Source organism: Fukomys damarensis, unplaced genomic scaffold (assembly GCF_012274545.1).
Source record: "Fukomys damarensis isolate Sample0158 unplaced genomic scaffold, DMR_v1.0_HiC HiC_scaffold_19, whole genome shotgun sequence".
In the NCBI taxonomy this organism is placed as follows: domain Eukaryota; kingdom Metazoa; phylum Chordata; class Mammalia; order Rodentia; family Bathyergidae; genus Fukomys; species Fukomys damarensis.
The window spans coordinates 19,374,675-19,401,579 of NW_022900931.1; the positions used below are offsets into that span (position 1 = coordinate 19,374,675).

The 26,905-nt window shown below is 36.9% G+C and overlaps 1 protein-coding gene across 18 annotated transcripts in view; it reads right to left on the reverse strand.

Annotated features, from left to right (window-relative positions):
• The window catches only part of Sox5 (SRY-box transcription factor 5), a 936,135-nt gene that overhangs the window by 100,914 nt on the left and 808,316 nt on the right, over nt 1-26,905 (reverse strand). For 14 of the 18 annotated variants that reach the window (XM_033766292.1, XM_010615329.2, XM_010615302.2 and 11 more), the window contains one exon: nt 19,391-19,514. In XM_033766292.1, the coding sequence (XP_033622183.1) occupies nt 19,391-19,514 (124 nt within the window). Of the gene's footprint in view, nt 1-367; nt 587-19,390; nt 19,515-26,905 lie in introns of those variants that run through there. The other 4 variants (XM_010615377.2, XM_010615285.2, XM_010615381.2 and 1 more) reach the window with 2 other exon arrangements.

The following is a 26,905-nucleotide window of genomic DNA, read 5'->3' on the forward strand; positions in this document are numbered from 1 at the left end:
AAAAAAAAATTTTTTTTTTTTTTTTTTTTTTTTTTTTTTTTTTTTTTTTTTTTTTTTGTGCCAGAGATTGAACTTGGGACCTTGCACTCGCAAGGCAGGTGGCAGAACCACTGAGCTAAATCCCCAGCAAGAAAGGTAGATATTGTAACCAAGTGATCACACTGAAAAAGAATTTCAGAGAGAGGGAAAGAGAGAGATCAGTTCTGTTTAACGTTGGGCTTAGTAAAGTGAAGGACACTGGTGACTCCCATAGGAGAGGAGGTCTAGAGGAAGAGTAGAGGAACGTGATGGGAGGGTGATGGACAGAAAGGGACTGGAGGCAAAGACTCCAGCAAAATTCTCCGTGAACCGTATTGGCCTCACTTACCTTACTTAAGAACTGCTGGATGTGTGGAATTTCAGCGTCGACTTTAAATCTACTGAAACAGACGGCCTCTCATATAAACTTGTAGGAACCAGCCTATGAGCGCAAACCTGACCAGGGGGTGACGAGGACGAAAAGTAAAGACACAGAACCAGGCCAAAACTTGGAGCACCGGAGGGTTCCTGGCTCCCTCTGACAGAGAGCCGGGAGTGAAGCGTGCACCTTAGCTTTTATTCACTCTGACACGGGCACAATTAGCGTTCCACAGGATCCATCTGTCTCCCGCCCACCATTGTACTTGTCCCAGGTAAACAAGAGGATCTCAGCTGTTTTTACTTTCCCCGCAATGTGGCCACACACTTGCATGCACCTTAGTGTTCACCGAGGGGGCCACTTAGACCTCAATCTTCCTACCTGGTGTCCCACATAAACCCAATGATGGCTCCTTACTGGAATGATGCCTCTTGTAACTCCCTCTCTTTGAGTGTGGGCTGGATCTAGTAACTACCTTCCAATGCACAGAATAAAGTAAATTTGGTGAGATCTTTGCTTTGGAGATCAGGTTACAAAAAGACTCTGGCTCTGTCCTGCCTGTTCCTCACTCACCTACTGGAGCAAGCAGCTAGATTATAAGTTGCTCTCCGGAGAGGCCCATAAAATACAACCAAGCAAAGATACTGGGCCTGCCAACAGCCAAGAGAAGAAGCTTGGAAGTGGGTGCCTCCAGGCCAAGCCTGGAGATGTCCGAAACGGAGGCCAACACCTTGTGGCAGCTGTGTGAAAGATCCTGCACCAGAGGCACCCAGCACGGCTATGTCCCAATGAATGTTTATTCCTTTATGCCACTAAGGTTCAGGTATTTTATTAGGTCAGGAAGCATGTAACTTCTGAATGAGAATTGAAATTTTAACAAGACTCTCAGATGACTTGCCTGTACCTTCGCTTTTGTGAACTGTTGCAACATACAGCTTCAAAGCAATGGGTAGTGACAGATGGGTGACCAGTAAAACTTCTTAAAAAGGTACATATGTGAAAAAACTATCATGGCATCCTAATTTGTTAATGAGAAAGACACAGTAAGTAGGAAAAGGAAAAGAAAAGCATGACACAGGAGAGGGAAGAAATTATGTTACACAACAGGGCTTTGTTTACTATTTGGTGTTTCTGATTAATCCATAAAGCTATCATACAGAGGAAAGTTTCAACCTTTAAAAGCTAAGTTTTTATTTATGCAAACTAGTTTAAATACTAAATATTATTATATTATTATTAGAATTGACTATATAAATGCTTAAAATGATCTGTATTCATTTGTATTCTTCATTTAATGAACATAATCTTAAAAATTAGCCAAAGCAAAAGTGTAGAGCCTGTGGTGCTCTACATAGTAATAACTCATTTTATCTAACTCACTTTCCCTGCTGTAATTAATAAGCACTCATAACATCAACCACATGACTAGAACTCCGCTGGGTTCTATGGGAGACCAAAACGATATAACAAAGAAACTCTTGATCATTATTCACTGCACACCTACCTTTGTTAATTAAGTGCTTATTTGTGTTGCACTGGCCATCGGTGAGGGTTACAGGAGGTAAGGGAGAAAGATTTTTGTGCTTTAATCTTTAGAAAATAGTTAAAGGTGACAATAAGAGTGGCCTTGGCCTTGAAGTTTTTTGGGTTGAGGGCAGAAAAGAGATTCAAGGTGATACAATATGTATCAAAGTATGAATCTAACATTCTGTAGGAATAAAGAGAGAAATGTTTTAGCAGATGATAGAAAAAGGAAGGAAGAAGAGAGATGGAGGGCAGACAGTTGGGAAACTTTTCATACGCTAAATTTTGAGTCTATCTGAATATAAAAAGGCAATAGATAAGTTTGAGTGGGCTGAGGTTGTAGCACAATGGTGGAGAATTTGTCTAGCATGAATTCAGTCCTAGGTTTAATCTCCAGTTCATCAAGAAAAAAGAGACAGAGAGAGAGAGAGAGACAGAGAGAGAGAGAGAGAGAAAGACAGAGACAAAGTAATATGGAGTCTTAAAGACGACTTGTATGCCCATGCCAGGAACAAAGGACTTACTCCTAAATTTAGGTCAGTGACAAACACTTGTAAAAGAGTTTTGGGTATTTTTATATTACTAGTGTCTAATTGTTAATAATATTGCATATACATTTATAGCTCATCGATGAATATCTAGGTACTTCATAATATGTACATGTATGGGGATAACTATGACATCCTTATGTCATATTGTACATGTGTGTAAATGTATGTATATATGAGGAACATTTATACAAGGTAAATGATTTTAAAGGTGTATTATGCGTTCAATTAGTCCACTCCCTTGAACACATATATTATGAATACATATAAGTCCCAACCCCTACTAACCAAAATGTGACCATATTTGGAGATAGGCTTTTAAATATGTAAACAGGTGAAATGAGGTCATATGGGGTCCTTAGTCAAATACAACTGCTGTTCATATAAGCAGAATAGATTAAGACACAAAAAGTGCAGATCCTAGGAAGACCAGAACGTAACCATCTACAGGCTGAGTGGACTCATAAGAAACAACTCTGCCAACACCTGGATCTCACATATCTAGCTTCTAGAACTGTGAGGAAAATATCTGTGTGAGCCACTGCATCTGATATTTTTTTACAGCAACCAACAAACTCATATGGTTGCCATGTACAACTATAAGTCTATGTATCTGATGTTTAAGTGAATCAGACACAACAAAAGACTGGCACCAGGAATTAGAAAGATTACAGCAACTATTGCCTATCTCCAATTGTATAGATTTTCCAAAATATAAATGTATAGTCACAAACAAAAAATGTCAACCAATATAAAAAGGCTGTGTCTAAGGAGCCACATGATCTCCACCCAGCACATAAACACATATTTATTAAAGCCTGTCTGCCTCATTACAAATCTTTCAGGCTCAAAATATTTAGAAATCGGCCCCAAGTTCTGAATACAAATTTTTAAAAACACTGAAATTTTTCAACCTATCTAATTAAGGAAATATGAAATAAATTTCATGAAGATTTCATTCAGAACTGAACAGAGAATCTATAAGACTTCATAAAGAAGGTCAGAGTAGTTCTTGTTGGCAAAGGAAAAATTCAGAAGCTTCTGGAAAAAAGATTTTTATTGAAATAAATGCTGTCATTTATTCAGGCCATCCTTCAATTAACTGTTCTAAGAAAATATTACAACAGGTTTACTTTGTAAATACCTCATGAGGTACTGAGTTAGTAAAAATCAGATAATGGAAAATTCTGACTCTTAAAGTTCAATCCTGTAAGTTATTCAAATTGACTTTCAACTATTCAAAGTAATTTCTTTTTACTTCTCCCTAGGTTTTAACCATTTGAACAGTTTTTCCCTAAGCCTTTCCAAATTAATTTGCTACTTATTTCAAGGCCAAGCTTGGAAAATCCTAGTTCAAAACTAAAATTTTTCAAAAGGTTAAAAAAATATACTAAGGCACGTCAACTGTTTTCAGAACACAAGTGAACATACAGTATTTGTGGATACAGATGATATAGCTAAGAGTAGCCCCTCAGCAAGCATGCTAGTTGAATCAGTATCATAGTAATGAATATTTAGATATTAATTATCTCCAATCATATTATAAAGGATGGCTTTCTATACTGTATAACTCAGGGCAAGTAAAACGATTTTCCCACAGGATTATTGACTCAGAAACAATCTGTGAGAAGCAGGTATGGTCTTAACCAGAGTTAAGGATTCACTTCCTATCATAGGGTGAACTAATAATACAAAGGTTCTGGAAAGTTTTACAGCACTTTACTGAAATACAGACATTCATTCCCTTATTGGCCTTTCATGTCTGTTTTGTTTTTGTTTGTGTCCTTGACAGAACTAGGCTGCCTTTTCTAGGTGCAGAGAAATACAGAAGTTAAAACCTACTCACATTCGCACACACTCCCTGCCCTGAAGGAGTTTCTAATCAAATGGAGTAGATAACCAAGGAAATCCATATAAAGATATTCTGAGACAAGTAGAAAAGCACAGAGAGCACTGTGGAGATCAAGGAAAGATCAACCTGGAAAGAGACTAGGTAGTCAGGGAAGGTTATTTGTTACAGTTCCACTAAAAGGCGGCCACTTTCTGTAACCTTCTTTCCTGTCTTCTGTCTGTGAGTCATACAGTTAACTCCTATCGCTTACCGGAGACTTGTTAATCATCTTCTCTGGACGGTACTTAAATCACCCTAATCTTACCACTGATTGCCATGTATCCGGAGCTCTGTAGGAGTCTAGGGAAAAATGAACTTTTCAGGGCCCCTGATCAGATGTTCGGAAAGAAACTGCTTTCCTCTCCTTCATTTCAAGTTGCTTTCTGTCATCTCATTGGGAAAATAATTTGGATGCCTTCGCTTAGAAGCATCTCCCTGAGGTTCATGGGGCAGGGCTAAGAATAACCATTATCCTACACTAGTCCTTTACATTTAGGAGTACTTACAGTCCTCTGAGTGTACCTGATGCAGAAGCAGCTAACAAGTAGTTAGGACTCATATCAGAGTTTTGTGCATCATTTTAAAAGCAAATTTAGGGCCAGAGATGTAGCTCAGTGGTTCCGCCTCCTGCCTTGGAAATGCAAGGTCCTGAGTTTGATCCCTGATACCACACACACACACACACACACACACACACACACACACACACACACACAAGCAAATTTAAGCCACTGAAAAATGTTAAGAGGAAAGTGACATTTGGATTTGGACTTAAGAGATCAGTTTTGTAGCCAGGGACAAACTAATTGGAAGAAAGAGAGACTTGAGACAAAGAGACATGTTAAAAACTATTGCAGTAAATCAGGTGGGAAGTGATAATAATCCGAATTAATCACAATGGTAGGAGAGGCAGGATCAGCTTCAAGAGGTCTGATAACCTGTTAGATGAGAGAAAGAAATACAGAAAAAATGAGAAGAAAAAAAAGCACAGTTTGACCTTTTGTTATATTTTGGGATATGGTTTATGAAAGAAAAATCATTTTCCCCCAAACTGTTATTTAACTGTTTCAACTTCACTTTTTAAAAGAGTCACTGTTTTCCCAATGATCTGAAATATAGGAAGCTAATATGTGTTGACCTCTAGACCTGGTCAAATATTTTGCATATACACATAAACATCTATTCGTCCATACAGATGTGAATATATGGGTATATAAAAATCTCATTTAATCTTCATAAGTGCTGAGTCAGATGGACAGTCTGTTCTGCAGTATTTTTTAAAATGTACAGAAACACCTCACATTTAATAAGTGATACAGTTACTAATGTGAAGCATACAGAGAAATAAAAGGCACAGCCCTTCCCTTCAGGACACTTTTGGTTATAAATTACCATATAGAAAGTGAGCTGGCTGTTGTGATATATGCCTGTAATTCCAGTGCCTTGGGAGGCTGAGGTGGAAAGATTACAACTTTGATCCAAGCCCGAGCAACTTAGTGACTTAGTGAGACCCTGTCTCAAATTTTTTTTTTCTTTTTTAAACAAAAAAGGACTGAGGATGTAGCTCTGTACGAAGGCACGGGGTTCAATCCCCAGTACTGCATACATACATACAACACATACATGGAAAGTGAAATGAAACACAGCTGTAGAGCTACAGCCCACAATAAAAAGTAGTGTTATGATTTCTATGTAGTTTAATATGTCCCCCAAAGACTGATGTGTTGCTTCCCCATTCTGAGGTATGTGTATTAAGAAGATGGACTCTGGTGTCCAAGTACGGACTTAGAGGGTGTGCTTTTGGGATGTGACTAGGATTCGATGAGGTCAACACTCATGATTCTCATGACTGAATACTGGTGTTTGTACACGGATGGTTTCATATTGGTGGTTTTATAAGATAGAGAGAAATCACGCACACATGAAGATGGCCACTCTCTTGTGATAACTTCTGAACTACCAGATGTATCTCCTTGACCTTGGACCTTAAGAATCACATTAAAATAAAACTTTTCTTTGTAATTTACAGAGTGTGTGATATTGTTTTATTAGCAACCGAAATGCACTAAATCAGTAGCAAACACCAGAGAAAGGAGGACTTTATACAGTGTACTGGAATCATTGGAGAAAGAATCCAGGGAGGTCCTGGGCTTGAGTTAGGCTTGCATAAAAAATAACTACAAAAGATGAATGAAGTCTAAGCTGTAGCTCCTGGAACACACAGATGGTCAATAAAATGTGTTCAATTAATAGATGAATGAGCTAAAAGTCAGGAATGCTCTAGGACCAGATAAATGAGTGAGCAAGATGTCTTTGTGAACCAGCCACTTCACATAGTAGCAATAAATACAGAGATGATTGATTAAAGTCTACTGAGGATGTCAGATATATCAAGGTAAGAGATTTGCACATTTTTTCCTTAATTACTATCCTAAAAAATTATCTAGACTTTAAAGATCCCTCTAACACCTCCAGTTATTTTTTTCTCCTCATTTAAGTTCTTTGAAACTGATCTTCAGAGTCAGTCTTGAACCCATCTCCTATGCTTTAGTTCAATCCACATATCTTTTGGGAAGCCATTTATATATTTACTAATAGCCTCTGAATTGTCAAGTTTTAATGAATTTCTCTCTGCAGCAGCTGATTCTATTACTGATTCCCTCCTCTAATTACACCTATATTCTCTTGGCTTTTTCTAAAATATGCTCAACTGGTTCTCCTCATATCTTGTCCGCGGTCACTGTTATTTGTGAAATAAGGTGCTCTACCTTTCTTTCTGTATCCCTTAAATATTGATATTCCTTCTGATTGAACCTTTGATGCTTAGCTTTTCTCCTGTTCATCTTCTCTGAATGATCTTATCTAATCTTGTGATTCGGCAAGCACACACACAATAATATATTCCAATTCCGTGACTCTAGCCTAGACCCTTTCCCACTGCGCTTTGCACATTCCTTCCCTAGGAAGCTCAGCTTTCACATGTGCAAAATGTATTTCATCATCTCTCCTCCGAAACCTCCTCTACTCCTGGTGTTTCGATCTCACTGGGTTACATCCGATCATGAGTAGCACCGGCCCCTCTCCCCCTTTCTCTGGCTTGCATTTCTCTCTACCACAAGATCTTCCCAATCTGTCTCCCAAACTCCAATCCTCTGCACAAGAAATTCACTCTCTATTGGGTTTCCAGTGACATTCATTACAAGCATTCAATAAATACTCTTTTGTTGTATTTAAAATGCTATAAATATTTATTGAGTATACACTACGTGTTGGGGCTGAAAAATGCACTGGTGAACCAAAAATGCATGCCTTCATTTGGAAGAAGGGAAGGAGAGTGAAACAGAAAGAGGGATGCCCATGTGGTCTTAACCCTGGGACAGGCACTTTAGTTCTACCAGTACAGAAAGTTTATAGTATTTCCTTGAATCGCTCTTGTGCCCTCCAACTATCTACTTGTCATTTCTTGAATTCTAGGTTACTCTTCACACCAAACTGGTCATAAAGTTCATGCATACTCTGCACTATTTAGTTCATCTTTATCCAGGCAGTTTTTACTGCATGGAATGTTTTTTCCTTTATCTCTTCAGCCTCAATGCCTTCTTCCATTGTTTATGTGTTCATTTATCTGGATTTAACTTAGGGGTCCCCACCCTAAGAACCTTTCCCTGATACTTCTACTACATTTAGCTTGAAATGAATTCCTTTTCCAAAGACTTCTCTTAAACTGTTATGTATATATCTTTATCATATTAAATCATTTATAACCTTGCCTTAGACCTTTTGAGCTGCCAAAATAAGATAAAGTGGGAACCTTACGAGGAGTAAACAATGTTTTCTCCCAGTTCTGGACACTGGGAACTCCAAAATCAAGATGTTGATACATTTTATGTCATCAAGAAATCCCATTTCTTGATTTAATGATGCTGTCTTTTTGCTGAGTCCTAACACAACGGACTAGAAAGGCATTTCTCCCTGGCTTCTTTTCTTTTCCTTCCTGTCTTTTTCTTTCTTTCCTTTTCTCTCTTTCTTCTTTGTTCCATTTCTTCCCTGCCCTGCCTTCCTCCCATCCTTTCTTTCCTTCCTTCCTCCTTCCCTCCCTTCCTCTCTCTCTTCTCTCCCTCCCTCCTTCTCTGTCTCTGTCTCTGTCTCCTTCTTTAAGGCTTTTCTTTCATGACCTAATCACTCCCCAAAGTTCTTGACTTCTGACAGCATCATCTTGACGGTTAGGAATTTCCAACATAAACATTTTGGCAGAGACAGAAACCTCTGACCATAGCAATTTCATTCTCCCCAGTACTGCTCAAGTCCTAAAGGCAGAGACTGTGTCTTACTCACCTTCAAATCTCCAGTTCCTAGCAGTGTATACTGCTTAACATATTGAAGGTTGTCAAGATGTTTATTAGACAGAAAAATAAAGGAAAACTTTATTTAATTAAAAAATTAACCAATACCTAATACACAAGAGAGCTCTGGGAATTTCACAAGTTTAAGGTTTAGTAGAAGAAACAGACTATAAACAAATAATTATACAAATGAGTAGCAAACTAGTTTTCTTGTGCAGGGTTTAATTCAAAAAAAACACTTTCAGCTATAGATTATAAAAGGGAGGACAGAAAATGAAAGGGGAAAGAGAGGCCTAGAATTTAGGGCTTAAAGGAATTAGAACCCAGAGAAAGCAGTTAAGATAAATTAATTTCCTGTAATAATCTTATTTGTAAACTTTGATTGTAAAAGTAGGCCATATCCATCAAATATTAAAAGCAGATAATATTAATTTATGCAGTAAATCATACCATTTATGTTCACTTTCAGGATCTGTTAGTAAGAGTTATTAAACCACCTAGCATGATCAAGGAACCTATAAGAATAGATGTTTCATACGAAGAAATGAGAAAATATCCTCTGTTGTCACAATTACTTCATTTCGTTTGTGGCTTTCTAAACTCCAAGCGATTCGAAACTTTTGTCCTTAAAGCAACAAACACAGCTACACTCTCCACTTTACTATAAACAGATTGATGACAATTCTCGTAAAGTGTCTTGTGGGACCCAGCTTATGGATATGTATAGATGAGGGATTTTTTCTAAAGGCAGAAACCTGTAAAGCTTTTTTAGATTCGCTAGAAAAATATAAAATGACTTTTAACATTTGAATCTTTTTATGAGAATTTCTAATATTTTGTATTAACTCGTATGGAATGGTAAGGAATATAAATGTTTTAAGTGAATTTTATTGGCGGAAATAAAATTGATAAATTAGCTCTTGTTTGTACAACTATTTGAAAAGTTATTCTGAGGTAATTGATAGTTCTTAACTGCTTTGTCACAGGCTAACAGTTTTTCAATAAGAGATTCTTTTACATAATATATACTCTTATGACTTTTTAATGTGGCATAGCAAATGAAAACTTTATCTCTTCAATAGCTAGATGGCTAGTTTAGAAAGAGATTAATTTATGAACTCTTTAGGAAACACCTCTCAGAACGGGAAGACCTTTCTACCTATCAATGGTAGATACAGCCCTTTTTTCTCATCTCTTAGTACATTAATTGAAGAATTCTAGTGCTAATAAAAATTCCTGGACTGATTATCAAAGAAATCTCAGTGTCCCTGAAAAGATGACAGTGAGTCTCAGAAACTTCTCTTTCCTTCGATGCTTGAGTATTACTAGTGAGGCATCATTTACACAGTGACACAATGATTCATTTGAAATGGCTCAGAGAGAATGATTCATAAAGAAACGACTTCTACATCCAGATCTGTATTCGATTATTATTTCTATATTTTCCCTGTGTGTCTTTATGAGGAAATGAATGATACAAAGAAAGTGCATCAAATGATTTAAACATAATAAAGTAGGAATCTAGAAGAGGGACATGCTTAAAAGCTACTCTAGACCAAATTAAGTGTTTTTTCTTTTATCATTGATTTAAGCATTCTATTTTTGACACGCTTTCTCCTCTTTCCACTTTTCTGCCAGGACTTCTAATAGGCACCACGCCACCTGGAGTCCAGGTAACGAAATCGGAAGATGGCGAACCACTGAGATAGTAAGCCTAGGGTATGCACATTTGGGATGATTCTTTGTGCTAGAGGTTTCCCAAAAAATGATAGATTTTAGACCCCTGCAAATTAAGAAATGTTGTAGAATCCCACCCCACAAATGGAAGCAAACAATACTAATATCTTGAAAGGTCAGAAATATTGTGGCTTGTATCATCAACTACTAAAAATCCTTTTTACTGTGACATATTACACATTTTAAAAATAGCATTATACATTTAATACTGTGCTGCACTTACACAATAATTTAAATTCTTTAGAAATGGCTGTACTTATTGAATTTTATTGTATGATCTACTTCTGAAATAGGATAGACATTACAATGGTTACCTGTAAGATGAAAAGCTGAGCACAGAGAAAAAAATGACTTCCCCAAACACAGAATAACAACATGAAGTGGCACTGTGACTATCAAGGCTTTTCAATGCCCTTATCCAAGTTTTTTTTTCTGATAAATTTTATTAAAGCCAGATAATTAAGAGTCTCCCACTATAAGCCCGCTTGACACTTAGTCAGAGGTAAACTCAGAACAATTTTGAAAGTTAAAAACCCTTCATTCACAACTCAGAGCACATGAGAAATAAGACGTACTCTTTCAGGTTAAAAACTTTAAAGATGAAGATTAAAAACTAATATAAAGTAATATATACTACGTACGAAACTGGTAATATGAACCATTTATTTGGTACTGTAGCAAGGTTTGAAAGTATAAATGGTGTAGGCAAACTAATGTATTCATTAGTGGGAAACACAAATTAAAACAGTGCAGGCAACTTAACATCATGCAAGAAAATCGAGATGTGTGGAGGAAGAAATATATCCATGGTTTTTTATAAGTACATAACAGTCTATATAGCATTTATCTTCACATATATAACACACATTATATAATTTACGTATCATATTATAAATATATGTCACATTCTATATGTTGTATACCCATGTTTGGAGATTATATATACACGCAAATATACATATCTACATCACATAAATACATATACATGATGCACATTCATATCTAATTTTGGAAAATATACATAAAATCATTCATAGTAGTTAAGTCTGAAATGTGGGGTTATGGGAGCATATGAGTATAGGCATGTAACTTTCAATTTTTTTTCTATACTTCTACATGGTTTGAGGCATATACAACCAATAATAGCTATTTTAATGTGTTAAAAAAATACTCTGGTTTCTCTTCAGATTGTATAAATCTATTGCCTAATATGTTAAAAAAGTGAAGAGTGGGCTGGGTATGGTGGCACACGCCTGTAATCCCAGCACTTCGGAGGCTGAGGCAGGAGGATTGCTGTGAGTTTGAGACCAGCCTGGGCTACCTAGTGAGTTCCAGGTTAGTCTCATCTACATAGTGAGACCCTGTCTCAAAAAATCTAAAAAAAAAAGAAGTGAAGAGTGTTATGAGCTGAAAAGGATTACAAGAAATTTAAATGTGGCTCTTTGAAAACAGAGCCACAACAAGTTACTGAGGAAATGATTGATACCCTTTAAACGGCTGCTGAGGTCTGCCCTGCCTTGCCTCGTTCCAGTGTCTGGAATGGGCATATAGCAGCTAGATAAGCTATCTAAGACCATGAGACACCATCCACAATTTATGAGAGGTAGTGTAATAAATAAAAGAAGCAGTGTAGGATGTGATAATGTGGAACTGACACACACATGAGCAGTAATATTGTGTGAGTGAAAAATATAATACATCTATCATATTTAAGCTAGTATTATTTTGGCCTTTTACAGCAGCTGAATTAGTATCCAAATGAATGCCTTGTCTTATTCTACATGATATTTGAAGATCATAATTTTTTCCGGTCATTGTAGAAGCTATGTATCTGTTGGAGTTTGAAGCAAAATACTAGCATCAGCTCTCTATTACATATTTTTCTGCTTCTACGCTTTCCAATGAATCACACAACAAAAAGTTCACTTTCTAATGGAGCTATCTGCCGTGACAGGCTGACTGGAAATTGTCATTGTCAGTATCATTACCAGTTACATTTACTCAACAAATATGCTTAGACTTCATTCTGATGAGCTTAGTGAGTGTGAGTCTACTGCTGAGATGAGTTTGCTGCCCTTTGTGGCAACTAAAACATGACCCTAGAAGTCCAAGGGTTAGGTTTGACTGGCAAGTGCATAGGATGATACCACATTTTGAGGCCCTAGGCTGATCACACACAGTGCCATTAGCTACTCTTTCCCTGTGACACATCTACATTAGCAGGGGGAGAATCATGTCAGAGAGAAAATGTTAAGCTGAATGGGCTTTTAATTTAAAATATATGACATTCTTATATCTTGAGGTGTTAAAAAGAAAACAGGAAAAATTTAAATATTAGATGTTAGTATGGTCTAATAACATCTAAGGAATGGATCAAACAGAAGGCTGTTGCTTTTTTGTTTTCTTGTTTTTATTTGTGAGGGTGCTGGATTCAACACTGGCCACTGACACAGATCTTTTCTCACCTCACAGAGTTACGATGTTTAAAATCAATTGTGCTACGCTTTATAAAGAGTAATACGTAGTACAGGCTATTATCTTTGTACCAAATCGTAATACTGTGACTGCTGTATCTCTCGTTTATGACAAAACTCGAGAAAATGTTAATAAATCTATCATTTATGAAAAAAAGTTTACTGACCTAGAAGTATTTCTCGCATGAGAACTGGAAGGTAGTTATCACCATATCTATTTCTCTTTATTTTATAATCATTTCATATTTTTAAGTCACTAATCTAACTCATTCAATTTGGAAATTATATGACTGATTGACTGTTCAGGAGCCAAAGTGATTCTTTACAAGAATAAACATTTACAAAACTCTACAGCAAAGTCACGCTCTCTCAAAGTCACTGGTTTACAAGATTTGGTGAGGGGAGAGAAGTAGGGTGAAGAGTTGGTCTTGATAATTCTTGCATAACACCAAGTCTGAAGATCCGATTAGAGCCTCTTCCATCTGCTTATCTACCAAGTATGTGATCTGGAGGACACCTCGTTCTGATTTTGTCACTTTGGCGACAGCCTATCATGTCAATGGCTTCTAGCTTGTGATTCGGTGACTGAGCACGGATTGTTGCGGACCAGCATCAGCTGACAAGCTGACTCAGTTAAATCAGAAATTAGCATGCGGTCTCCTAACATGTCAGCCACATGCACCTTTATTCCAGGAAAGATATAATGGAACCCATATGATACCCCATGAAACAATGAAACGTGTGACATTAACTAAAAACAGGGACATGTCAGCAAATAGGCCTGAGAAAGTTTATGGTATTTAACTCCTAAATATTAATTTTATTGTGGTGCATGAGGAACTACTTACTGAGAGTTTCCTTTTTATTGGAAGCGGAAATACGGCACTGTTCAGAAAACTGATGAAGAGTACATACAGCATATTTTAAGTTTATTAAGCTTGGCTCATCAGTTTCTATTTATTTAAGGTAATCTCATGAGGAAATAAATGTTTCAATCAGTACATTTATACGGCTATTTTATTTAGCACATTTCTGAAAAATTAATGTGTTAAAATGAAAAATGGGTGTATGACTATATTTCACATCTCATACCACCCAAAGAGTGACTAAATACGTTTTCTAAAAGTTGTATGATCTTTCCAACATGAACTCTGATGAACAGACAAGTGGAAAATAACAACAAAAAAAGTTCTAAATTTAGGGATTACAATGAAAATGGATAAAGTTAAGGTTCTATCAAACCAAGCAAATGTTTCCATCATTGCTGTACTGATTTTTGTGAAAACAGTTATTATTTTCCTCAGTCAGAGGAAGCCTCATTTAGATGTGCAGACTGAATCTGATCCTAGACATGAAATGCAAGTAAATTCTGGGTGTGGTTTTACAATCTTGTCTTAAAAAAACAGATCAGTGTTTTCCTGGCATTGTATTTTGTTATCTCAGTATTTATCAATTATAAATAACCTTACAAGACAGATACTGTTGATAATTTCACTTACTCAGTAAAATGAGTTTTCTTTAAACCATTTCAGGTATGCAGCAACTGATGCTCCGTAACTTTAATAAGAATAATCAAAATAGCAGAATTAACAAAGCCTAATTCCAACTCTCTCCTCTGAAGCACCACTCAATCTGTAGTTGCCTATTTCAAAAGTCTGGGTTGATTACACGGAAACAAAACAAACAAAAATACCAACAAAACTAGACGCTTGAAATCACATAGATGGAAGAATCAATTAGTGTAGACTAAATGGATCCGTTCTGATGCGGTACCTAGTCCTGTAAATGCAAAATAAATGCTGCTATAACATTCTGTTCTGTGGTTGACAAGATGACAGGTGAATGATAATACCTTCCAGGTTAAAAATGTCACCATAACTTTTTAGGACAAATATATACTAGAGTAAGTGGAGAGTTCTCAAATCTTCTTGGACTAAGGCACTATCAGAGGCTCAGTGATTTTTTTTTATGGTACCCTTAGGACAAAAGAAATACCCAAGCACTCAAGTTTATTATGTAAGTAATTTCGAACAACTTAACTATGATACTGTACATAGTATGCCATAAATTCCTCTGTATTTTCCTTTAAATTTTACAATAGCCCACGTGGCTCTAAGAATTAGTGCCAGCAATCTGGGAACCCTGGCACACAGTCTGGGAACTGTGGCACCAGGCGCTGCTCATCTACTGGGATAAGACTCTATCTACAGCTATGTGACACACTCGGTTTGACCCCTTGGGCTAAACTATCAAATTAGCTCCTTTACAACTGTTTATTTTATACTACATATAGAAAATGGACTATTTTATTGGATCTTGATTTTCCAAAAGATTTTTTTCTTTCTACATAAAATGAATCCCTGTCAAAATTTCTAAAGCATCAACAGTAACTATAACAATTATACGAGTAGTGATTTTACAGCCAAACAGAAAAGACAGGAGCAGAAGGCTGCAGTCACCAGTAAGAGAAGCGCTGATGCCTCTCATTTCCTTTTCTAAAATGTGTGCTATGAAGGAGCATCTGTTGACCTGAGCGTGGACTCTGAGGAAGCTGTGTGCTGCAGAGATGGCCATACTGAGAGACAAAGTGGTACCGACCCAACTGACACTCTTCAACCATACTACCTCAAAAGGCTCTCTGAAGCCTAAAGTATTAAGCTAACATGAATAAGCACATTCAAAATTTTTTTTCTCCTTATATTTTTTTCAGCTTTAATTGAGTTTATTGGTGCATTTTAGGGATACAGTACAGTTACATTCATTGTTGGGATCTTGTACCTCTACATGACAAGTCTTGATTCTCATTTTTTCCCCTTGTCCCTGCCCTCCCTTCACCCCCTCCTCTCCTCCCCATCTAGAACCACTTTATTTCCATCTTTTCATTCTCTCACATTTTTTTCTTTTCCCTTATTACCCTTCCCCTACCCGTCCCACCTTCCCTATACCTTTTGCTCCTTTCTTCCCATTTCTCAATGTCAGTAATCTTATTTTTTCTCCTTATAAAGTAGAACTTTTCTAAGATAAGCAAACACAAAAGTGCTATACTCCCTAAATATGAAATTATTCTGCACACATCAAAGGCACTAAAGTTTTATTTCCAAAATACGTGTGTGACACCAATTCCCCAGCTCACACATAGAAATCTTGGGTTAACTGGTTAGGATTCTACTCTGGCAGCAAATGGATTACGTCCCTGGACGCTTCAACCATGCGAAGTGCATTCTGAGCAATTCATTTCCACCTCTGGTCATTTTATCATTCAGAAGCCTTGCTTACTTGCAAATTTATTTAAAGGGCAGTCAAGATTGTTTTCTGACTAAAATGAGTGAGGCATCCACAAATATAATTTATAATGGAAATTTTTAATTATGTGTTATGAAAATATGTGTTTATAGCAACCTCGTTAATAGTTTTAAAAGGAACTGACAAGTTACAAATACAGATTATTTAGCCAAATTTTTTCCTGAATGAATTGGTCTCAGAATGCAGTTAACTAGTCAAATTAGTGCTTTTACATAATTATTTTTATGTTCTCTACATATACATGGAGGATATTAAAATATTAATTATGATGTTTAATTTCCTCAGAAGTTTGCAAGTATGTTAAGATTTTTAAGAAACAAGTAGGAAACAGTAACTAGATATAGATCCATAAAGATCAGTGTTTTGTGCTTTATTCTTTTAATGTCAAATGTCCAAACCGAATTTGAGTTTCTGGTATTAATATCTCAATATTTACCAACTGGTCAACATGGTCCTGGGTAAGAGTGGACCACATTATTTAAAGCTAGTCATGAGCTTTATAGTCTCTGGCTGTGCTGCTGTTAGTTTATTATATTGATTAACGGTGTGCATTCTAGCAGGGAAGAAAGGGCCGACAGCTTTATTCTGGATATCTCCACTGCACTGAGATGTTGTACAATGTGATGTTTTCTACGATCACACTTCACAAAAGGAAAATATCTCTATGTCCAATTTAAACTTAGCATCTTTTTCTGAAAATAAGATGTGTTCACTGGCCAGGTGTTGTGGCACACACCTGTAATTCCAGCACACAGGAGGCCAAGGCAGGAGGATCGCCAAGAGTTGGAGGCCAGCCTGGAGCACAGAGCAAGTTCATGGCCAGCCTGGAAGTTCCGTGGAAGGGAAGAGATGGTGAGATTTCTTTGTCTACCTCTATTCCTTTCCTGTAGTGTGAGTAGAAGAGGACTGTTTGGACCGCTTATCACACCTACCCAGATCCACATTTAAACTGACTCAAAGTGCCCAAGTGACTTCTGCTTCATTCTAGAGTATGGCATGATTTCAGTTCCAAGCTTGCCAGCAGGACTAAAAATTTTATTTTATTTTATTTGCAAGGTTACAAAAATGGTGTCATTTATAACTTTAAGCACTGACAGTGCAAATATTAAATGGTTAATATACTAACAGTTTTAGAAAGGGAAAAATATCTCCATGCCATATTACATTGACACTGCACAAATTTAGTAAACCAACTCTGTCAAATAGGAATGAGGCAGCAGTGTTCTTGACCCCTTCCAGACCTACAGTTATGCTATTGTTCACACTCAGTGTGGTTTTCTCTTCAGCACAATATTTGCTAATGGGACTTATTTCTGCAGTTGCTTTAAAAAAAAACCTTTTTTTTTTGAAAAGAGAAATGGTCTATATGTATACATTACAGGTGCAGTCTAAGGCAACTAATGATTTTTTAAAGTGTCTTTTCCTTTTCATTTTAGTAACCAAGGTTACCCAAAACACATTGGCAACGTGTGCCTAATGTGAAAAGTAACTCCTTAGGAAAATGCAAACAAAACAAAAAAAAAACTATTCTATGACTAAAAACTTAGAATTCAGTGTATCAAGAGACTTCAGAATTATATACTTAGAATTTAAAATACTCAGATGCAGTACAGTATTTATTTTAAAACGTTGGTATGTCTGGATGAATGATTTTCTGCAAGGTTAGAATGATGCTGCACATAATACTAAATGAATAAATTAAGGGCTCAGTGTGAGAACACCATTGTAACACCCAGGAAACCAAAGTCAAGAGAGAGGTTTCCAAAAGCAGTGCAAAAATGACAAAGAACAAAGTACCGCATAAGCACAAATTTTTATAGACTGGTGCTCTGATCACTTTTATTTGAACACCAGTTTTACAATCTAGTCATCTCCTATTACTTTGTATGCTTTAAAAATAACACTCCAGTTCTTCAACTTGAAAGCTTTAAAGACTAAGAATATGTATTAAAATTTCACATATAAAAATTCAAGTAGGAACCACATGAAAGAATTGATTTCTAGTGATGGACAGTTTCTTAAATGCAGTAGCAGAGCAAGATGTTAATCAGGCCATTTATTAACATGTATGTGGGGCAGGACTTCAGTGACATTTAAAAACTGATATTCTACATAAATATATAAGATGGTAATATTTCACTAATTTTCAACAATGTTCTACTTCATCAATGAAAATACTTCAGTAGTATTCTTCTATAGCCCCTCTTGCCCAAGTAACGATGTTTTAAGATATTTAGCATAAAAGTCTAGCCCCTCTTTGGAGTATCAGTTACAACAGAATACAGCTGGCAATTTGGCTACTTAGACTTTGTAAAAAGAGGACTTTGTTTTTAAAACTAACACTATGCAATTTGGATTTGAATAGAAGAAGAAAAGGCATAAAATCAAAGGTTTCTAAAGTAGATAAGCAATATAAACAAGATATCCTGGTGTAACCTATGACTTAGTGCTAAAGTGGCCTTTTTACAGCTCATAAAGAATGTTCACTCATTTAAAGAATTGTAGAGCATTGCAGTGTAAGGTGAAATATAGCAATGAACGAGATAGAATCAACAAGTACCTCACGAGGCTTACAATTAAAATGAAACAGAAACGTACAGGATCCAAAGGAATCATTGGAAAGGGACCTAGCATAGGCCAGGCAACTACTCCCTGATGTGATCTGGAAGAAGTCCAGGACGCCAGAGAAAGTAAACACTGATGATGGAGAAGGAGCACGGTTTGAGCTAAGAGCTGAAAGACTAGTGCGAATTGCAGCTGTGAAGAGACACAGGTGACAAATGGCAGGGTCAACTAATTCACATAAGGAATCTGAGTTTATGATAGTGGCAATGAAAAGCTACTGAGAAAAATATTACCATCACGCCTATGTAACAATAAAATGAACTCCACAATTACAATCATATTTTAAGAATACATTGGAAAGAGAAGAGATGAAAGTGAATTATAAAGTGCAAGGACTGGCTTAGGAGCACAGAAATAACCTAAGCTCTGATAAATACCAACATAAATCATTTTCCACATGGTCTGTGTGCTCCCTCTTTAAAATGAAATAACAATGCCGAAATGCTGCGCATGTGATCTCATTTCTTGGTGTGGCATGTCACATAAAATTGCCCAAATTAAAGCCATTCCCTCCTCCCACTTCCGAAGGAAAAGTCAATGGTACTTACTGCATCCAGCCTTATAGCTGAAGCCAGGAGGAAGGAGGAATCCTTGCTGGGCAGCTGCAGCCAGCGTCCGTTGATCAGGAGGGAATACGGGAATCATTAAAGGCGGCAGCTGACCTTGAACCTGCTGAACGTGATAGAGCGAATCAAAGAGGAGAAGTTTTGGTGCTCCATGCTTCCCACCCTGCTTTACTTCGTGATAAGAGAGAATCACTCATCCACTTCAAAATGCTGGCACATACAAGTTTGCCAGAGCACTGGGCTTGAGACAATACCTTGAGACTACCTCTGACGGGAGAACCAGAAGATCCTACAGCTGGGAGGGGTTCAACCTCCAGCCTGATGAATCTTTACCCTATATGGCATTCTTCACAGGAACAGAGACAGTATTTTGTATAAGCCTTTCTGCTATTTTACTAAATTGAATGGTTAAAAAATTATTACCTCATAGCATGAATTGAAATCTTTTAATAAGGCAACAATTGTTAGGACTAACCCTATCTTATAAAATAAAAACTAAATCTGTGTATTTTTTGTTGCTGGTTTATTTAGTTAGTACATGTTTGTCATACATAAGGATCACTTGAATCATAAGGAATTTGTACTTGTACCACAATATATCTTAATTCTTTTCCCCCATCCCCCCCCATCTCCCCATTTACAAAAGCTTTGTTTCCACTGTTTCCTTCCATTCTCTTCTTTTTTTTAATGGTACCAGGGATCGAACTCGGATCTTGCGCTTGCTGCTAGGCAGGCGGCGGAACCACTGAGCTAAATCCCCGCCTCACCCCCCCCCCCCCCCCCCCCTCCCCTCCCCCCTCCCCTCCCCTCCTTTCCTTTCCCATTTGAACATGGTCTTCCTACTTCCCCGTGTGCATCATTTTACATATAAATAGCTCTTCATTATTTGAGGAAAAACTCTCATATTCACACACGAAATTTTAAAATGCTTGAGGGCTGGGGATTTAGCTCAGTGATTCTGCCACCTGCCTCACAAGTGCAAAGTCCTGAGTTCAATCCCTGGTATCCAAAAAAAAAAAAAAAAAAAAACCAAAAAAGGAAAGAAAGAAAAAGGAAGGAAGGAAGGGGAAAGGAAAGGAAAGGAAAAGACATATGGAGCAAGAGAGTAAGCATGGAATAAAACACGGAGTCAAACATCCCATGGCAAACAGTATGGGGGCTAGTTCAGTGTGAGAAGAGGATCATATCAGGATAACAAATAGAAGAACAAACAACAAACAAGCTACATTGGTTAAAAGTTACTGTCAGCTTTATATTTCATACAATGCATTATTAAAGCAGACAAATTTACGAAGAGCATTTTGGAGTGAAGAAGATAAAAGATCTCCAAATCAAAGACTCACAGGGCTTATAAGTGGCAACCATATTTCAGATATGTTAATATTTAAGAAAAATGATGTGGAGAATTGCAGGGACAAGAGTTTCCTATTTCAGGGCAGTTCTCAAAGTCTACTAGAACCACGTAGCAACCTTTGAAAACTCCCTGTGCCTAGACTCCTCCTCAGACCAGTGAAATGTGGATCTCCAGGGGTGAGTTCCAGCCATCAGTCTTTTTTAAAGCTCCTTTGATAATTCCAGTGTGCATCCTGGCTTGAAAAGTAGTTTTTAAAAGAAAGCTTTCCATTAATGTCAACAAATCGTTTGTCCCTCACAAAGCACCTTCAGGTATGTAAGTAGTGGAGAGGAAGATTCTCCATGGCTAGCATAGGTTGGGATTCCCACCAGGGTAGGTATGGATGTTAAGTTATATTCTTCATAAAATTCTTTCTAAATGAGTCATGTATCTGTGTTTCATATGCCACTCTTGTTTAAAAACTTTGGATGATTTGTTTTTGTATGGAGAAAAATGACCAATCCCTGAGCCCTACATTCAAGATTTCTCACAATTTCTTTCCAGTTCATCTTTCCAGATGTTTCTGCTGCTTCCTTCACATGTCCACTCTTCTTGACAAATCATGAAGAGTTCCTTGCATGGCCTTTGTTCTTTCATTCCTGAATATATGCAATAACATTTCCTCCTGTTTTAACTAGTGATTTCTCTTTTTCTTTTCTTCCTGCAAAAATTGCATTCATTCTCCAAAGACTTTAGAGACCCACGAAAATATCTTTGCTTCTGAAGCACTTATACAGCTCCAAGTTTCAGGCAGAAAGAACTATTACTTCTTTTAATTTATCAAAGCTACTATTTTGAATAATAGCTACTTGTATAACACTGAGTCTTCCCTGTGACCTATAAGCCTATTTAAGAAAATGGCTGTAACTTATCTCTTCTTATATGTTTAGAGCTCGTGTACAGCAACCATAAAGAAGCTGAAGGCAGATGTGATGTGGGGGCCCACGCCTGTAATCTCAGCTATGTGGGAGGCTGAGGCAGGAGAAGTGCAAGTTTAAGCCCAGTCTTGGCAACTTAGCAAAATCTTGTCTCAAAATTAAAAATAATTAAAGAACAGGTTGGGGATGTAGCTGTTCATGAAGGCCCTAAATTCAGTCCCCATTATGCAGGGGGTGGGGGTGGGATGGTTGCCTGGTTGGATTCTATAGTCACTCATTTAGTTATACTTCCACGTACCAACTCCAAAGTCCAAAAAAGGACTGAACACTAAGTTACCTAACTACCAGAAAGCAATTCACTCGTTATGATTTTTAGAATGATGTTTGCATGAAGAAACAGAAAAGAATTCAGAACTATTAGAAATTTATTGTGTATCTGCAAGTGACAGATAGGCCATCTCCAGTATCGTGATGTTTTCATTACACGTCTTGGCACTAAATTTTAATAAAGTATAAGGCTAGTACTCTATCATTATCATTTTCTTTTTCACATATTGTCTGGATTTTTAATTTATTTTCCATGTTAATTTTAGAACATGGAATAGATATTTGAATATGTTAGCCTGATGTCTTGTCCCGCCTCGGTGACCCACCCAGACACACTCAGAGGTGAGCTTTACTCATTCTCTAGGCCTCCCACAAGCCAGTCAGGTAGACAAGTAAGACTAACCAGCAGTTTCATAACAACTCTTGCAACTTTCTTGGTAATTGGATTTCTGAGGTTTTCTTTTTTAAATTTTATTGCCACTGTATAGGACATTTTTTCTTGGTTTGATTGCTTAATTAGTTGTTTGTACATTGGCATCCTTGCGGACTGCAGCTCTGTCCAGTTCCTTTAACACTTTATACTTTTTCAGATAGATTTTTGCTATTTTAGGGAATAAACTGCGTTGAATTCTGGGGCTTCTATTAAATCTGTACTTTCTATACTCATATTATGCATTAAATTATTGATATCTTTAGTACTATAATTTGTTTTAGTGTCTATAAATTTTTTAAAAATGACATATAAACAGTAATACAGTCTAAAGTAAATAAGTAATAGGAGACAACATAGGTACTACGGTGATAAGGAAATAAGATGCAGCTTGGCCAAAGAAATTGTTCATAATTCTACATTTAGGTAAAAGCAAAGTTAATGTTGGAACTATATCTCCTGATTTCTAATCTAGTACTCTCTCCTGTACACAGTAGGAAATGCAGGGGAAAGAAGGGGGCATGCAGAACTAAAAGAGGAACTACAAGGGAAAGGAGAAAGAGCTAAAACAGAAAATTCACCTAATTTCATGTTCCCAACAATGGGGTTTCTTTACAATAATCGGACACATTGTAAAGTACTATATTACTAATGTTCAGAATAAAGTAAATGGTAAAATAAATATGAGCCCAAATCTGAGGTTAATCGTGTACATAACTAAAAACCTCTCAAAACAGTAGATTCTTGCTGTTTATGGATTTTGCATTTGCAAATTTACCTACTTGATAAAATTTACTTGTACTCCAAAATCAATACTAGTGGAACTCTTGTGGCTATTCATGGATCTTCCCAGAAGCAATAAAAGATTTGTTGGGCAACTTTAGTGCTCAGAAGGCTTCCATATCTGGTGTCTAGGGTCCCTACATGCCAGAAGTTTGTGATGTGCATTATGCAGAAAACAGATTCATTAGATGAAATCCATTCAGACAGGAGTTAGAGTGCCAGTGGGTGTGAATTCAATATTATTGAATTCATAATTAATTCTGAGCAAGGTATCTTTAAACAGAATGCACATTAAAAACAAGGTTATATATTTATGAGTTGAAGAAAATACAGTGATGAGAGAATCACAGGAACCTAACAGTATTTTCCCTAGGAACAAATGTTCGGTATTAGCTAATTTAGTGTTCATAGCACTATTCTGATATAACTAGTATAAGTAATGAGCAATGACTATTGTTACTATATCTTAACTAATATTCAGCTTATTGTTGCTAAACTTTCACTACCACGTGGGAGAAAAGGACACATTAGATCAAAACAATATGATATTTTTCTGGGAAAATTCTAAAACTAATTGGTTACAGATTTAGGAATTCATTTTGTACCTTTGGTAACTCTAAATCATAATCAGTAGCACTTTCTTTTCTTATACTTAATGAATAAAATTCATGTTATACTCCTAATTAGTGTTTTAAATGTGTGACTTTTTAATTAAGTTTGAATAATACTTTTGTCACAAAATTTTAGTCTTTAATGGGGCATGTTATTCACAAATTAGAATAAATCATAATACACTTACAAGGTTATTTTCTATATTTTTAGACTTTAAAAATGAAATGTTATGTCTTAATACTCTTTATTCTTCATGACATGATACTACAGTCTTAGCCTCTAAAATGTTATGAATTTTAACACAAATTAACCATATCATCATATTTAAAAAGAAAAAGTAAATATTTATTAATCATTCAGTTAAATATTTCTTATTTAATGTAAATATTCCATGATGAAACTATTCAGTTGCTTCTTTAAATCAATAAATTATGTACATGCTTAAGATTATTAAACTGGCTTCCAGTTTCACAGCTCTATTTTTTTTCTTTTTATTGAGTTTATTGGTACAATCTAGGTATAGAGTACAGTTACATTCATTACTGGGGTCCTGTACCTTCACATGACAGGTCTTGGTTCTCATTTTTTCCCCTTGTCCCTGCCCTCCCTTCACCCCCCCTCCCCTCCCCATTTACAAACACTTTATTTCCATTTTTCCAGTTTCTCATATTTTCTCCTTTTCCCTTATTAGCTTTCCCCTACCCTTCCCACCTTATCTACACCTTTAGCCATTTTCTTCCTTCACAGCTCTATTTGTCAATTTATTGATTTAATCAACCTTCACTAGGCAGAGTATGCGGTTTCGTGGCTAGGGATTAAAGATGAATGCACAGTTATGTAGAGAATTCCAACATCACGCTGCCATTAATTCAACAGTGAAGACTTGGACAGTACATCGCAGGAGCCCTAGAAAGAGATTTCTAATGGTCAGAAGTAAACGAGGGCCTCATGTAGGTGGGTGCGACAGGTATGGGGGGTGAATGGATAAACAACAGGGCCAGACAAAGGGATGTTCAGTTAGCTAACTCAGTGTCCTCGGCAACATTCTGACTCTACCTAGCGTAAGTAATGAGCAGTGACTATGACTACTACAGATTAACTAATACTCAGATTACTTCTGCTAAAATTTCACTACCTTGTGGGAGAAAAGGACACATTAGATCAAAACAGTATAATGCTTTTCTGGGCAAATTCTAATGACCAGGGATGGGGTGTGGGAAGAGAATTCTAAGCAGGGAGAGAGATGAGCAAAGGGACAAGAAAAACATCACGTGAATTCCATGAACAGGACACTCTCAGCAATTTTCAAAAGGCAAAAAAACTTAAGACAGATCGAGAAGTGAGCAGTCTGCCTGTTTTATGAATCTGGATAACACAGTAAGAAAGTTGAGATTTCTCGTGTAGGCGCTAGAGAACCACAAGGAATTAAGTAGGATAGGTAGAATAATCCAACGGGCATTCAGAGATGAAAGCTGAGAGGCCTAGGACAGAGACTGGCAGGAAGCTAACACAAAACAAACAGGCAGTAGATTCAGAAGCAGCTGCAAGGTTAGAGTGAGAAGTGAAGAAATATTTAGGAAAAGAATGCAAATATCAGAGGTGAAGAGAACTATAGAACCAAAGATAATATCTAGTTTTTGCTACTTTACTTACAGTAATACCCAACAATGAGTGCGGCAGACATGTTTTATGGGTAGGAAGATGAGAATGAAAAGAGAACTAGAAATGATGGAGAAATATCTTAAGATCATATCCTGAAAATGAGATAGATTGAGGAAGGTAGTTGGGCAAAGGAAAGGAAATTGTGGGTGTTCCATTGTGCAAGATGAAAGAGAAAGTAAATCAGACCTTAGAAAATACCAAGGCCTTAGGTGATGCACACGAACTCTAACGCTGTTATCCTTCCTGTTTCTGATATTTCTCATAAAGTTCCTAGTCATTCTGGTGGAATCAGAAAAGGTGATTTCCAGAACGCAAGTTAGAAAAGAGGAGAAGACTGGAGGACTTCTGCAAGGATAGGTTACGGCTGCTTCTGATCAACAACAGGCTTCGGGCTTTTCACAGAAGAGAGGTCGGCTGATTATTAGGAGAACGGAGACCATGCGGGGGTCACGCTGCTGGCGGGCTTCATGCCTCAAGGAGCAGGCCTTAAGCGGGTGAGCTTGTGTGGGAGCTCAAATGGCACAAAGTGACAGCAGGAGATTTGTTTAAACTACACAAACAGAAATCCAGATGAAAGAGAGTTCTACAAATCAGCAAAATTTCAAATAAGCTGTAATAGCTGAAAGTTTTTCAAATGTTCCTCAAGAGTTTAGTCCAATAAGTATTACCGTGTTCAAGCACACCGCATCCTTAGGGATAAGTTCACCTACAACTGAAATTCAGTCACCTCCGGAGGGGAGCACAGCAGCTGTTTAGAAGCACATAGCAATACTACACAGTAGTTTCTGGGAAAAGGAGGAAAATAATATCAAATGAGATTACAAGAGGGGTTTAGGTAGGCAGGGTACGATTGCCCAAACTGGAGTCACCCAGGATAACAAGCTAACTTTCCACCATTATCAGGAAGAGGCATGGGATGCTCAGTGACCACTAATAGTCTGATTTTTTCATTTCACATAAAGGAGAGGTAATTTGTCAGTTTATCTTCATGCAATGATCTTTAGGAAAAAAATAAAAAATAAAGCAGTCAATTTATCCACCAATTAATCTGCTAGGAAGACTAAAGAAAGCTTCACCAAGGGATACAGGAACATAAAAACACTGCGAAAATTGCAATCCCTGCCTCTCTCATCCCAACAGTCACACTGGAGTTGTATCACTTCTAATTTCATCTGATTCAAGACAAAGACAAAGTAGCCATATTCTTTTAGAACAAAAATGAACAGCCATGTGGATTTTTTACATAGTACTCTTCTTCGGCAAAAAGCCACGGAACTTTTTTTAAAAATCGTTTCCAAGGATGAAAGTGACTTTGCCAAGCAAAGTGGCTTCAAAACAGGCCTCAAAAATACTAATAGAAAGACAGATGGTTCTACTAAGAGCTTGGCTGCCAACATGAAAAAAAAAAAAAA